Source organism: Lucilia cuprina, chromosome 2 (genome assembly GCF_022045245.1).
Source record: "Lucilia cuprina isolate Lc7/37 chromosome 2, ASM2204524v1, whole genome shotgun sequence".
Lineage (NCBI taxonomy): Eukaryota > Metazoa > Arthropoda > Insecta > Diptera > Calliphoridae > Lucilia > Lucilia cuprina.
In genome coordinates this window covers 552624-568799 of record NC_060950.1, presented here as the reverse complement: position 1 = coordinate 568799, position 16176 = coordinate 552624, and the positions used below count along the sequence as shown (strand labels likewise).

Sequence of the window (16176 nt, the reverse complement as noted above, 5' to 3'; positions counted from 1 at the left end):
ATTTCATAAAAGAATATAATTTCTAATTTGCTAGACAATTAATTACTTGTACAATAATAATTACAATGATAAGCAATTACCAACACGTTTCCCTGCGCATCTTCCGCATTTAAATCATTAGCGTTCTTAACACCGCCATTATTAAACTGAAATTCTAACAAAAGCAACAAACAAATAATTATATACATACATTTACATATGTATTTATGTATGTATGTATGTATGTATGTATGTATGTATGTATGTATGTATGTATGTATGTATGTATGAACATTAAAGGTGTTCAAGAAATTAGACATTCCTTAGATGGATCTTAAATGTTTGGTGTTATTTTATCCGATTGGATAAAAATAAAACTTGTGCCAGAAATCAATTGACAAGTATAAATAAAACTGGGTAAATAATAAGGCTTTTTTGGATGCGAAAAATAATTCAATTAAAAATTACCTATATGATTTTATAATTTGATATTAATATTATATTCTCGAGAAACTTAGACAAAAGTTGGATTCAGAAACTGATGAACAAAAAAAAATTCCCATCCAAGGAAAATCTGCATTCATTGGACACCTCTTATATACATACATTCCAAGAATTTCCAAGAATTTTAGAGTGCAATAAATTCGAATTAAATATACAAAATAATAAATGTGAAAAAAGAGCGTCACTCATAGAATAGATTTACACAAAATCACATTCATAAAATGCAGCTGTGACTGCTAACGGCATTATAAACGACAAATTACATCAAACAACAATAGCGAAATCTACAAAATTCTAATGACGTCGACGAATGGCTATTGCAGGATATAAAAATACGAAGGAATAATTATTAACGAATACGAATTATTTATTTTTATGTATGTATGTATGTATGTATGTATGTATGTATGTATGTATGTATGTATGTATGTATGTATGTATGTATGTATGTATGTATGTATGTATGTTTGTATATCTTTTTAAATAGAATGAACTCATCTCATTTACATTTAATTGTTCTGATAATGAAATATGTACTTTTTGAAATCTAAACAAAACTGATTGACATTGAGTAGAGTAATATGAGAAACTCAAAAGTAAAGAATAATCCCCAACCAATATAAAGAGTTTCACCACCGCCATTACTAATTATTTCTATCACCACCACCAAAATATTCAGCTACCAGCATGTCTTTGTATATGCATCTATTTATAAAAGTGTTTTGTTTTTTTGGACCATAATATAATTTCAGATTTTTATATCACCGAATTATTTAAGCTTAAATGATTTATACAACAGACATACTTACTAAAGTTATTTGATGTTGGACAAATTTTTTTTGTGAGTAAAATCTTATTGTTTATACTTGGCTCTGGCTAGTGTCAATTATGTGCCATTCCCAGTCTTCCACTTCACTAAGGTGAACTAAATTTATTTAAGAGAAATAAAAAAGCTTTTCATCTCTTAAATTAAATTTTGTTAAATGTTTTTTGGAAAAACGAACAAGGAAAAGCTTTTTGTTAGAATAGGGGATGTTTTAAATGTTATGCAAAAGCTATAATTTTTGTCTTCAAAATAGTATTAAGGAAAATGTTAATAAGTACTTTATTAAAAAGCTTAAAAGCATTGACATACAATTTAACAGTATCCATTGAGCTTTAATGTAAAAATAAAGATGTAGCATGTCAATGTGTTATGTATATAAAAAATATACTTTTTATGTGACATTATGTACTCAGAAAATATTTTCAAATTATGGCGAATGAAACGACAAATGCACCAACATTTTAATTTTAATAGTTTTTCACGGTTTTTCCATTTAACACAATATATATTTTTAACTGAAACATAAATTTACTTCTTACCTATTTATTCGAATTTAATTTATGAACAAAAAACTAAATTCCCTTAAAAAATAGACAAAAAACTTAGTTGATTCACTGTATGTCTGAAACCATATATTTAATGGAGAAAAACTGCGTTTTCAGTTTTTCGTTTCGTTACATTGTGTACTTTTTAAAGGACTTCAATGTTTTAAAAAGTAAATTTTCCAAAAAAGATTTTAAAATACTTTTACTAATCAATCAATGCCAAATTTTATGTCAAGCGAACAAGAGGAGTGGAAAAATATTTTGTATTATTTTTATTTTTTATTGTCAGGATAATTCTTTGGATTACCCATGTATTTTCCTATTTTAAGCGTTTAAAAAATTAATTATAAAAGCACTACGACAGCTCTGAGCCTGGGATATTATATGCAATTTACACCAACGAAAAACTAGTAGTTTTTGGATTGATATGATTCTCGATTCAAAACCACTAAAATTTCATTTCTTTTTTAAATACAAATTAAAAACTACTTTCAACTAGTTTTTGGTTATAACCAGAACGAAAACCAATAAATTCCAACTCTGGATTTTCAGAAAAACAAAAGAAAATGTAAAATTAAAAAAATAATATTTAATTAAATTTCGAATATACACAAAAAAACATATTAAGGGTTTTCATTTAAACGCTTAAGTTTCCCATTTGTGCAAGTGGGCAAGTTTATTCGACTTGTTTCATGAAATCCCTGTTCAAATTCTGTTCAATTACAATAAGGGTTTTCATTTAAACGCTTAAGTTTCCCATTTGTGCAAGTGGGCAAGTTTATTCGACTTGTTTCATGAAACCCCTGTTCAAATTCTGTTCAATTACAATATTTATAAACATTTTACAGCAATGTCAAACGAAATCAAAAAATAAACAAGTAAGAATGTTATAGTCGGTCAAGCCCGATCATATAATACCCTACACCACAGTGTATTTCGCGGAATAATTAGTTTCCTTCTAAGTTTTTAATTAAATATTTAAAAAGTTAAGAAGTACTTAAGCCCTCCCGCCACGCCACGGCTTATTCCAAGGGAGAGTAAATATGTTATTTCACATATTCGATGTCAGTAAAAAAATATATTTAAGGTATTATATTTAAGCAATTATTAAACTTTATCGTTTCTAAGTCATCAAGGCTAGTATAAAACTTGGTTTGGCAGGTTTTTGTCTAGATACGAGTGTATTAAACACAATTATGAACTTAAAAGCCCTATTCGGCGGGTTCAGTTGTATGGGGGCTAGGTGAAATAATGGACCGATGTTAACCATTTTCAATAGGCTTCGTCTATGATACCATAAAAGATCATGTGCCAAATTTCATTGAATTATCTAGAAAATTGCGATCTGTAGTTTGATTACAAGGTTTACAAGCCCTATTCGAGGGGTTCAGTTGTATGGGGGCTAGGTGAAATAATAGACCGATCTTAACCATTTTCAATAGGCTTCGTCCCTGGGACAATATAAGATTATATACCAAATTTCATTGAATTATCTTAAAAATTGCGACCTGTAGTTTGATTACAAGGTTTACATGGACGGATGGACGGACATACGGACGGACATCGCTAAATCAACTCAGAAAATGATTCTAAGCCGATTGGTATACTTTAAGGTGGGTATAGGAACAATATTATTGTGCGTTACAAACATCAGCACAAACCCAATATACCCTCCCCACTAAAGTGGTGTAGGGTATAAAGATAAAGTATTTTAACCAAAAATTGTACAAAATATGTTAAAAATGTAAATATTCAAGTCCATAAATTCAAAAGTGAACAATAAGTGAACAGATTTATTAAATGCACAATAAGTTTGCCCAAGTTTGCCAGTCTAAATAGTCGCTCAAACTTATAATGGTTGTACAAATCAATTTTCATACAATTCAATTGCGAGGATGGAAATATGCATAGGTTGCACAGTTTACGAGAGTTTTGAACGTTTAAATAAAAACCCTTATTATTTTAAAAAACCCAATGAGTTTTTGATTTGGTGTAAACAGCATATAAATTATATTGTTACATTAAGGGCATTCAGGAAACACCTGTGCAAACTTACACAAATGGCTATCTGTATTATTTAGAAGTGAAAATTTAGTTTAAAATTATTAGTTCAATTAGGCGATCAAATGCATCAGTGTTGTGGATGTAAAATCACATATAATTTGTGACAAATTCAATGTAAAGTCGAAAATGCACAGATTGCACAGTTTGCGATGCTTTTGAACGTTAATATTAAAACCCTTAATAATTTTTGAAAGACAACTTTGTATACATTACGATTTTGCTTAAAAATTAATACTAAATACCTAATTAAAAAATAACTCGAAAAAGTGAACTTGGTCCCATATAAACGCATTTGCAAACTTTTATTTGATGTTAAATTACGATATAATTTCTATATTAGAAGTTGGTTTGAGAAAAAAGCTTATTGTCCACATACCCTTATGTATACATACATATGTACTTCGTTCTGTCCATAAATCCATAACAGGTATCAATAATAATATTGGACAAATCACAAAATGTAAAACACAACCAAAAGAAATGCAACATGTTAAATGTTTAACAATATTTCTATTTGTACAATGTACATACAATTATTATGCGTACACATTTAATTTGACATTTGATTTATTACTATTTTACCAATCAATGAATGAGTGAAGGCAACCAGACTTCATAAAGAAACGACAACGACGGGCTTAACGAATGCAAGCATCATGCATGAATGTTGTTGACTAGTGTTTTTGGTTGTTAGTAGAACGCCATTCATCATAGAAAATGTTGCATTGACTCGTTCATCATTGTCATTAAACACAGACATGACGATTTGAAAAGGTGCTCAATATAAACAGCAGCAATTCTGGTTGATAAAATTATGATAGCGCGTTATTTTACGCATTTTATTATTCGTTTTTCTTTTTTCTAACCAACATGTTTTATGACATTTACACTTTGTTTATATGTTGTTTTAACAGCAGCTATCTGTGCAAAATATATATCTTCTACGAAGTTACTCTTAAAATTTGTTTTAAAACAGGACACATTTTTAATTATTTTATTTACATTAGTTACATTTTTTAGTTACATTATTACTGAATTTTATTGAATAATATTATTTTGCCCCGAATCGGTAATTTTTCGCTTTGTATTTGTTCCATTAATAATCTATCATTTGACATTTTCGAAAAATCGATTTCAAATAATTCAAATAGCTGATTGAAAAAACCTGCTGGTATTTTAAGAATTTTAACTTGTAATAATAAACGTGTTTTTATTGTTGACACTTTTCCTTTCAGTGACTAATAAAAACAAGAACACTAGGGTGGATGTTTATTTTGAGATTTTAATAAAAACTTTCAGGATTTTCCTATCTAAATGCATTATTGTTACTTTGATTTTTAGTCAAAGTGCGTATCTGTCCGTAAATTGCATTGCGTGTCACAAATTGTTTTATGCAGTAACTTCTACTTTTGGTTGCCTACCAAAATCTTATGTTAACAGATTTGTTTTGGTTGCATGCAGCGTTACCGTTGTGAGACTAAAGTCTCTTTTTCAAGTGTCACTTTTTGTGACACTTTGTTAAAATGAACTAAATTTGCGACCTTTTTTGCCTCTTGACACTTTTTGATCCATTTTGAATAAAACACATTTTGAGATTTGAAAAGACGATCAAGCCGTGTCCATCTGTTTATTGAAAAGATAAAATATAACGATCTTTAATTTCTTTAATTTTACACAAATATTTCCTATATGTATGGTTTGTACATTGGGCAATATAAGCCAACGTTTTCGCATAGCTCTCATACAAGTGCTCCTCGAAAAATAATATTTTTAACCGGTAGAATATCTAACGGTAAAACGATAACCGGAGGTTGAGATAACGGGCCATAAACTAGTTTTATACAAACATTTTTCTTCAAAATAAGGTCCGCTTCAGAAAATTACTTTAACGCTATATACTGGTTTGAAAAACTTGTTCATACCTATGTATATTTAAAAATATACATCCCCCAGAAAAACAAGTACAGCAATGAAATTCGACTAAAACTAATTTTATATTAACCGAAATCTTTTTTCTAAACTTTTATTAGAATTCTCTATGTAGAGTTACCCTTTCAAAATGTAAGTATAACGCTCATAACAGTCTTTAACTTCTATAGAATCCGAAAACTGCATACCAAATATTTGAGGATCGGTATATAATTGACACATAAAAAATAAACAAATTATTTAGATTTACCAAATATTTTGAAGATCTGTTTATAATTGACACTACTCCCATAGGACTATTTTCTCCTACAAAAAATGAAATTTGCTTTAAAACATTTTAAAGAAACTCAAATATTCCTACTAATATTTATGTGGATCGGTTTATAATGTTCTTTGAAAAATTTCGAAAATAGTATTGATATTCATGATATACTATAATGAAATATAATAATATAGATATTTTATAAAATTATCTTAGAATTTGCGATTAAGCGATGGTCCATTAATTTTTAATCGTAAAAGATCAACGAATTTATTTAGGTTTTTATACAAATCTATTTTTGTCTGTTATAGGCATAAATGGACCCACAAATAGTATGCGTGAGATGTGCAATTTTTCGCACATGTTCTGAGTTATTTTATGGATGTCCTTAATATATTAGAAAATATTTAAGAAACTTAAAAAATCCTTGATTTATTATAATTTCAGCGTCCGTTTTTCTATTTCGAAAAGATATTGTGACGATAAATACAGTGCCTTTGAATCTTTCCCGAACAAGATCGACAGGAAATGAATGAAGATAATTAAAGATCCAATTTCCCCAAAGGGGTTTAAATTTATTTTATCGTTAATTTATAGGCATTTTAAACTAAGCTTTTATCAGAATAATTTTCTTATATCATGTATACAAAATTTAAAGTTCTGCAAAATTTTTACCATTTTAGACTGTAATTAATGCCTATATGACGTAGTATGACAATATTTCAATGAAATACTATGGTTTTAAAATAAGGAGAATGATATCAAAAGTGTCCTTGAGCCAAGGATGTCTTGAAAACGGTATCTTCCATATCAATTATTCTTTTACTAAAGTTTGTTTATACTATAAATAAGTATGAATGTATAGTTGGGCATAGCCAACCACATTATAAAAATAAAAGAGTTTTTATACAAGAGGACTCAAAGGAGAATAGGGGAAAATATGGGTCTATCCTTATAACTTTTGGTAGAGGAATTCACGTCTACTTTAAAGTTATTTATGTGTTATGCTATACGCACAATTGGGACGAATGACGAATTTTTCGGAACGAATTTTCGTCCTCAGATATAAAACACACTAATGCTATACGCACAATTCGGACGAACGATGAATCTTTCGGAACGAATTTTCGTCATCAGATATAGAACACACTAATGCTATACGCACAATTGGGACGAACGATGAATCTTTCGGAACGAATTTTCGTCATCAGATATAGAACACACTAAAGTGTATGAAAATACGCACAATCAATGCGTATGACGAAGTTCGTCGTACGTAACGAACGTACGTAACGAACTGTGCGATAGGTTTATTTCTATTTCATACGGAGACGAACGACGAATAAATTGGTTTAGAGTGACCGGTTTCATTTTACATATTTTGTTTTTTAAAAATAAAGTTAAATTTAGTTTAAAGAAATGTCTTTTCTTATGTTTATGGTAAATAAATTAAATTAACACAATTTTTATTAACATTGTTTTGATTCAATATTCAAAAGTAAAATAATTTTAATGAATTTAGAAATATGGTCACCCCATTTGTTTGTATTTTAAATAAAAAATATTATTTAAGAGTGAAATTATGTTGAGAATGTGCCGCAAAATTTAAAAATATATCGGAGATTTGAAAATAATTCGCAGTGCGTAAAAGTTTATTGTGTTCCATGTGACGAATTTACGCAACCAATTTTCCTCATGCAGTTCGCAGTGTTAAACGAAATTCGTAGTCCGTCCCAATTGTGCGTATATCATAAAGTATATGAAAATACGTACAATCAGTGCATATGACGAAATTCGTCATACGTAGCGAACTGTGCGATAGGTTTATTTCTATTTCTTACGCAGACGAACGACGAATTAATTGGGGAAAATTGTTTTAAGACCAATTCCGATAGCCCGAATTTTCTAAAATTTTGCGGTTGTGACAATAATGACAATACAATATTATGTTCGAATATTCGAAATTATATTTGAAAATTCGAAGTTATGTTCAAAAAATTTTGTATGCTCTTAAAATAATCTCTGGGTCATAAATTCGAACTTAAGTTCGAAAAATTTTTATAGTCATTAAAACCAGTTCTGGTGGCCCGAATTGTCCAAAATTTGGCTATGTTGAAACATTTAAAATTAAGTTCGAAAATTCGAAGTAATGTTCGAATAAATTTTGAAGCTGTTAAAAAATCTTAAAATTGGGGATATTCTCAAAAATATAATTTTCGAGGCCAATTTGTTACATTTTCTAATTTCGAAATAATGTTCGAATAAATTTTAAAGCTGTTAAAATTATCTAAAAATCGTGGAGATTCACAAAAATATAATTTTTGTTCCCTTTTCTTACTTTATCCAATTTCGAAAAAAATTTTGAAACGAATTAGCAGTACGAATAATTTGATTGTGTTCCATTCGACGAATTTTCGCAACGAATTGTTGTCGACTAGTTCGTCGTGTTATATGAAAATCGTCGTTCGTCCCAATTGTGCGTATACCATTAAAAGTGTTATAAATGTTTATATGTAAATTTTGATCTTAAAGTCATTTTCTGAAGGAAGTTTATATTACTAAAGTCGGTAATGTCATTAAAAGTTCTATAAAACTAAGTTTTGCCGAATTCGTTAAGCCGAAAGGCCCTATTCTAAGCCAATTGGTGTACTTTAAGGTGGACATAGAACGCATATTTTTTATATGTTATGTTTGTATGTAACAAACCCAATATAACCTCCCCACTAAAGTGGTGTAAAAAACTTCTGTACAAATTTTAGATTATTAACTTTATTTTTTGATAATTCAAGATACTAACAACTATTAAAATAGATATGGAATTAAAGCCCACCCCCCATATTTATAAATACCTAATAAAGGAATTTTGTATGAAAAATGTGCGTAATAAACCTAAAATAAGCTTTTAATATCTTTATGAATACTGGGACACAACTTTAAATGCCTTTGGGGATTTTGGTGAACTAATGGCCTATATACATTTCCCGTTGGTTTCATTCGGGTAAGATTTTGGTTCCAGTGTTATTTGATAGTGGCTGTATCGGCTGAATTTTTCTTTTACATATGAGCTTAATTATAATAATTTTATTGATAAATATAATGTGATTACTTATTTTGATATATTTACCAATTTAATTCATATTTAAATACAAATGAAATGATCTTACCTACGTTGACACTTTTTGTGTTACTTTTTCCGAATAATCCTTTTTTTGCGACTTTTCGAAATTTTTCAACGGTAACGCTGGTTTTATGTCTCCCATTTTTTTCGTTTGCCTCCAACTTTTTTAACAAACCAAAACTTCAGCGCTATGCACTATATGATTTGTTATGAAGTCGGAACAGGTTTAAATTATATGTTTTATTTTTCATTCATTTTTCACTTTTTGTTGCTATGTTTTAGTCTAAACACTCGTGACCTGGTAAAAAGTTTTCCGCTTATTTAAACGCATTTATTCGCAACAAGTTTCAAATTAGCAATCAGAATTTGGCTGCGTTTGCAAGATATAATGTTGTTTTCATTGTCATATTATTGTGTGTGGGGGTTATTGGAGGGAGTTTAGTGTGTATGTATTCAAGGGGTTAATATACGCAATGAAAAATAAATCATGCTTGCATGCTGTGCGTTGCTCACGGAGACTAGTCTCAGTTGCCAATTATAATATGGTCAAAAGAAGCCAACAATTTAGAAAAAATGCACACTTAATTTCAGGTGTGTTTTTTTTAAATTTTTTTTAACCAAATGAAATAACGTGGAGACTGGGCTGTTGGGATTTAAGTAATATTATGTGTACTGTTACGAAAAACAAAAAACCACACAGTGTTAAAATCTAAGTGGTTTTTATAAGTATGAATTTTTAAGCACTTTCTGAATGAAATGTAATCACAGCAAATTTATGTTATTGTATTTATATATAATAGCTATAAATAAAACCCCACTTTACGATTTTGAAGATTCTAACTACAATAGTTTTCGAGAATTACAATATGTTACATAGCTATCTATTTACGAAAAATTTTAATATATATATGTAACAGTTTCCAAGATATACGAAACTGTGTATTTAATTCATGTGACATGTAACATATGTGTGTGGAGCAAAGCTCGCCAGAAAATTTCTAAATGTTCTACGCTGTTTCTCAGATATTCGATTTTTTCCATTTAATTCATGATTCATCCTCCATAATGTTCAGATGAATATTAAAGTAATTTGTATAGTTCTCTTAGTTTCACAGATAAAATCAATTTTGTATTTAATTCCTATGGGAGGTGACAAGTCCCCTATTGAAAGCCCGCCCGTTATACTCCATATTTTCGGAAGAATGTCACAGTTCTTCAAGTAAAATTTCAAGATTCTTGGTATATTATTCAAAAGGAATGAAATCCAGTTTTTTTTAATGAGAAATGTATATTTTTTTAATAAAAGTAAAACAAAGGCAGCAATTTTGCAAATTTTGACTCTCGATATTTATTGGCCAAATAAAATTGGAAATTGCACTTTCAAAAAGTCATAAACATCACATTTCCTTAAAATCCTGGCATTTTGGTGATATAATAATGGACATACAAAAGATTTATTTCGCTTAAGTTATGCGCAAAAATATGTACATTGTTCATAATTTATAAAAATAAATCAAATTTTTACATCTAGGCAAATATGAGTCCAATATGTATGTTATTTACTGTTTCGTGTTTAGATTTTATATCTGCAAGAAATCCACATTGAAACTAACTTCGAAAAACTTTACTGAACATGGAGCTTAATCAAACCTAGGAAAGAATGAATTCATTATGGAAATCTTTCCTTTTAAAAATGGAAAAGGATTAATTGGAATTAATTTCCTTAAATTTTTAATTATAATGCGACAAAATTTATAACTTGGAGTGTTTTGAAAGCTTTATTCCTTGAACTTACATTGCATTGAGTTAATTTCCAAGAGAGTTTTTTTAAGTTAATTTTCTTTCATATTTTATAAACCAATATTTAATTTTTATCTGTTTTAATTTTATTTATTTTTCCGAATTTTACAAATGTATCGTGATTGATATCACAAAACATGCTACATTTATCAATATTTATCACGTTATCCATTATAAATTTTGATAAGAATTTCGGATTTCAGAAATTTGTGGTTTTCTGTGATATGGAACACTATCCGTTAATATTATATGTTACACTTTCAATACATATCACAATACATCAAATGTCACAATATATATTGAACGTGTGGCACTGCCTTTTACGAAAGATATATTATATATAAGATATTAGAAATACTAATGTAAAAAATATTGAACGTGTAGCAGACCGAGCTATTCATCAATTCCAATTGATCAATATATGTATATTGAACGTGTTGTAGTGCTCTTAGTGATTTATATAGTTGTATTTTCAAAATTAAATTATTAATTAATTCTTTCAAATCTTCAACTGTTGCTGAAACAAAAAACTTTATAAACCAAAGCAATTGAGGGACAAATTCAAAACATTTTTTTTTTCAAACCAGACAAGCAAAAAATAAAATAAAATTAAAAATTGTTCAGACTAAATTTACAAAACAAATGATATTCGTAAAAAATTTTGCCACATTTTTCACCTCTAATCATTAACAATTATCGGTGTTCAGAAAAGTATGACAACAACTGCAAACGCCATTCGCTCTGTTTGCTAAATGCACAATTTGGAGGCTTAATAAAGATTGATATAAATGGATGAAGTTTGGTTTAGAGTCTGTTGCATAGAAACACGTGTGTATATAAGTTTGTATATGTTTTTTATTGAAATTTTGTGATAAATCTCAGCTTGAACGCTTGAACAAACTTCGTTTACTTTTCAATACTCTTTTAACAGTCAAAGTGTGTAAAAGTGAAGAAAAAATATTTTCGGCAAGTAACAAATAAAAGTGTTTAATTTAGAAAAGATTTCTAATAAAAAAATCATAAAAAGTTAGGTTTGGTATAATAATTAAATTCTCTTAAAGGTGAGTTATTAAAATATTCAAAAAATAAATTTATATATGCAAAAAAATTATCGATTAAAAATTATTTTAAGAAATCGCGATCAATGGATTGATTTACAGCTGTATTTATTAAAACTCATATTTATAGCGAAAACTAATTAATTATGTTTTCTTTAAAAAAATTTCTGAAGATTATTTTTTTAACTTTTTCAATATTGTAAAAAAAACCGATTATATTTTGGGAAAAAAATCAATTTAAAACAAGTAATATTTCTATATTCGGCTGTGCCGAATCTTATATACCCTTACAGTGTTGCCAAGTTAAATAAAAAACAGTTAATGTAGGTTTATTGTATGTTTTTGAATATCACAATTTTATTAATGGTTATTATTAGGCAAACTAAGAATTTTTATGAATACAAGCGTTATTATCTAATATAAATAAATCCTTTTTTGAGAAATTTTACCCAAAACCCACATATAACAATGATTTGATGGTGGGTATATAAGATTCGGCATAGCCGAATATAACACTCTTACTTGTTATACCCACCATCAAAAAAGATGATTTTGTCATTCCGTTTATCATATAAAATCTGTCCATTATTAACACCACCCGCATATAAAATGCGTATATAGTTTTGAAATTCGGTACACAGAAGTAAGTTTCTTACAAAGCAAATTCTATTAATAATTTCAACCTAATGTTTATAGGATAGAATCCCATTTACTGCATCTGGTTGAATGGAGGGTATAAAAGATTCGGCATAGTCGAATAAAACACTGACTTGTTTTATTTTTACTTTCACTTTCGAAACATTGAAAAACCACAGCTTTTGTGTTTCTCATTTTTTTCTCTGGATAAATTAATATGTATTTAGTACGTAATTTCTATTCCCGGGAAAAATTCAGTTATTACCTGTTGACTATTTTTGGTCTTTTCGTTTTGCAGTTACGCCTAAAAGTAAACAATACATTATAAGAATCTCAAAATTTAGCTCTCTCTTAGACAGAGAATGCTGTTGTGCACAGAAAATTCATTAAGCTGCGCATAGTAATGCCAGAAAAAATTTGTCTCATGTCCCCTATCTTAGCCCTTGTTCATGAAAAACTTTCATGTCCTTCCAACACAAATATTTTTCATTGATAGGCAATGTTTGTAAAATGTATTTAAAAAAGCAATATCGGAATTTGAATTATAATAGGCCATGTACATATTAATTAAACAGAAATCGTGAGTTAATTTTGTACAAGTTTGTACCTAGAAATTATACTGTAAAGAATGGCAATAATCTGGCCACATTTTTCCCTTGCTTTCATTTAGGTCTCCTTTAGAAAATGATTTTAATCGATTATTTAAGCCGTAAAAAAATTACATTTTTACTTTAAATGAAAAAATTAATTACTTGATAAATAAAATTATAAAAAATCCTCAAATTTAACATCCTCAAATCTTTCCCCAAAGAAAATCTCTCCCCAAATAAGATTTGAAATCCCAAATTTGGTTACAAACCCCCACATTTGGCGATATTGCTGTTGCAGAAAAGCTTAATAGATAACATTATACGGTTATAACTAGTGTTGCCATTCTCGAAATATTTTTGGGGAAAAAATATTTCTTGGATGTATGAAAGTATTATATGATTAGGATAAATTAAAAAAGAACTTAAATAAATAATAATTGTGATCATATTTATTTATCTTTTTCAGGTATGTATCAATTATCCATTAAAGTTGGGTGAGTAATGAAATGAATTTAAGTTTAACATATACATATGTTTATTGCATAATATTTAAATAACATTAAAGAAAGAAAATGGGAAATATATTAAGTAATTTTCCCTAAGTGTTTTTAAGAATACATATTCTTATCGAAAAGCTTTCTGTTAAGGATCCGTTAACAGTTAACAACTCGTAGTAGCTCTCATTTCAAAATAATGTTATGAAAGCTTGCGCGAGAATTGAGTAAATGCAGAGAATGAGTAAAAATAAAAAATCGAACAAATAGCGGGAAAATATTTGTTTAGTATTTTTGTTTTTTCTTTTTCATTTGATAACAAAGCAGATACCAAAAAAATCAAATGAGTATTAAGAAAATTCAAATACACTATTTGTACTTGTAGGCCAACAAAAACTAAGAAAATCAAAACTATTCGTTTGTTTTTAATTTTATTTTGACAAAAATGTGTTTGAATTTACCAAAACAAATTAATTTTTATATCTATATGGTGCGTTTTGACAAATATTAATAATAAATTTATTCCAAGAAAAAATAGAAAACCACCTCCACAATTTAATGTCAAAATAAACGAAAATAAAAAAACAACATTATTTCAATTTATTTTTCTAATAACGAGGGCTATTTTTATTTTTAATATTAGAACGTAAAATCTGTATATTTCATTTGAGTTAAAGGTAAATAATTTGTTTAAAAAATAAGTAAATTACATATTTTTATTTTATTAAATATTATTGATTTTTGCAATGTTTATGTTAAAATATGTATGATTTGACTAAGACTTTTTATTAAATAATAAACAAGTCAAGTTTCTGTTTCATAAAAAGTACAAACGTTTGCTTTGGACTTTTTGGAAAATCCATAACAAATATTCGGTAATTTTTACCATAAAACAACCACCTCAAATTTAGCTTGCAGATTAATTGTATTTTATATTAAGTTATGGGTAAAAAAGAAAACAAAACTGGTGCACATACTACCAGGTGTTCTACCTATATTTATATTAATGTATACATACCTTTTATTCATGTGTTTGTGGGTGGTTTTGGATGTTCCCTATGGTAAAACGTAGTGTTACAGATTTGTTTTTGCTTAAACATGTGAGAATCTCAATATTTTACTCTCTTTACGGTTGTGTTTTTTTATTTTTGTATCTCTGACTGGTTTCTGTTAAGAATACAAACACAAACTAATTCTGTTTTCTGCTTGCTGTTGATTTTTAGCTTTTAGTCCGCTCTGTTTATATCACGGCCGGATAATTCGGTTCGTTTAGCAAGATGAATTAAAAACATTATACATATATAAACAATTAATACAATTTTATCATTTTTAAATCCTATGAACCACGAAAAGTTAAACTGGCCGTATTCTTAAAATGTTAATAGTGTGCCTTTATTCCAATCCTTATCTAAAGACGCAAAGAAGTTCTTTTCTGGCTAGAATACAATACCATTTCAAAATCTCTGTTTTCCATGCCTGGGTTATATAAAAAATTTTCATTGTTATTGCAGTGTAAAAGTTTTCATGTACGTGTGTATATTTTGTTGTCATTTTGTCTACAAACTACATGTAAGTTTTACGCATTGCCAGCGATTTGGCAAACTCCGAAAATCCAGTTTATCCCAAGAAGGCAAAATGTGCGGACGTTTTAAACGGTTACCGAAGTAAAAACGAACCAAAGAGTCTCCCTTCCAACGTATTCGGTCGCAACGTAAGACGCTGAGATTTTTTGTTATTTTCATTGAATAAAGAAAATACAAAATTTACGCACGGAATTTCATTAAATAAAGATTTTTATTGATAAATCAAAATTACCTTTTAAAACGGGTTTAAGATATGACTTAATTTAAAAATATTATTTAATTTATTGAATAAAGTCATTTCAATGCAAATGATAAATGATTATCAAACAAATATAGTGCTGGCAAAAGCAAATAAATTTGAAAATAAAGTAAACATGAAATGACAAGATAAAACAACAAAACCAAAAGTGTGAAAAGATGTTGCAAAAATAAATTTCAACTTTCGCAACAAAAAAATTAAATAACTAACTAAATAAATAAATATTACTTAGAAATTATAAAATAAAGAAAACAATTTAAAAAGATAAATCTCTATAAAATAATAATGACAAAAGTAATAAAAAAATTAAAAATATAATAGATTTAAACAATAATAATTAAATAAATAAATCTCGTGAGAACGATATATTTGTGTCACTTTTGTAATACCTCAACAAAAGTATGAACAAAAAACCTGAAAATTAACAAATTCAGTAATAAACTAAAATATAAACGAATTGTTAGTATTTGAATATTTAGTATTTGTGCTAAATTAATAAAAATTTTGAAGGAAATATTTGAAAATTAAA

At 27.9% G+C, this 16176-nt stretch overlaps 1 protein-coding gene across 1 annotated transcript in view; it reads right to left on the bottom strand.

Annotated features, from left to right (window-relative positions):
* Positions 1–15940: 15940 nt before the first annotated feature.
* Positions 15941–16176, bottom strand: part of LOC111689200 (maltase 2-like) — a 64537-nt gene continuing 64301 nt past the window's right edge. The window contains exon 8 of the mRNA XM_046956235.1: positions 15941–16061. Coding sequence (XP_046812191.1) covers positions 16022–16061 — 40 coding nt within the window. The 3' untranslated portion in view covers positions 15941–16021. The remainder of the gene's footprint in view (positions 16062–16176) is intronic.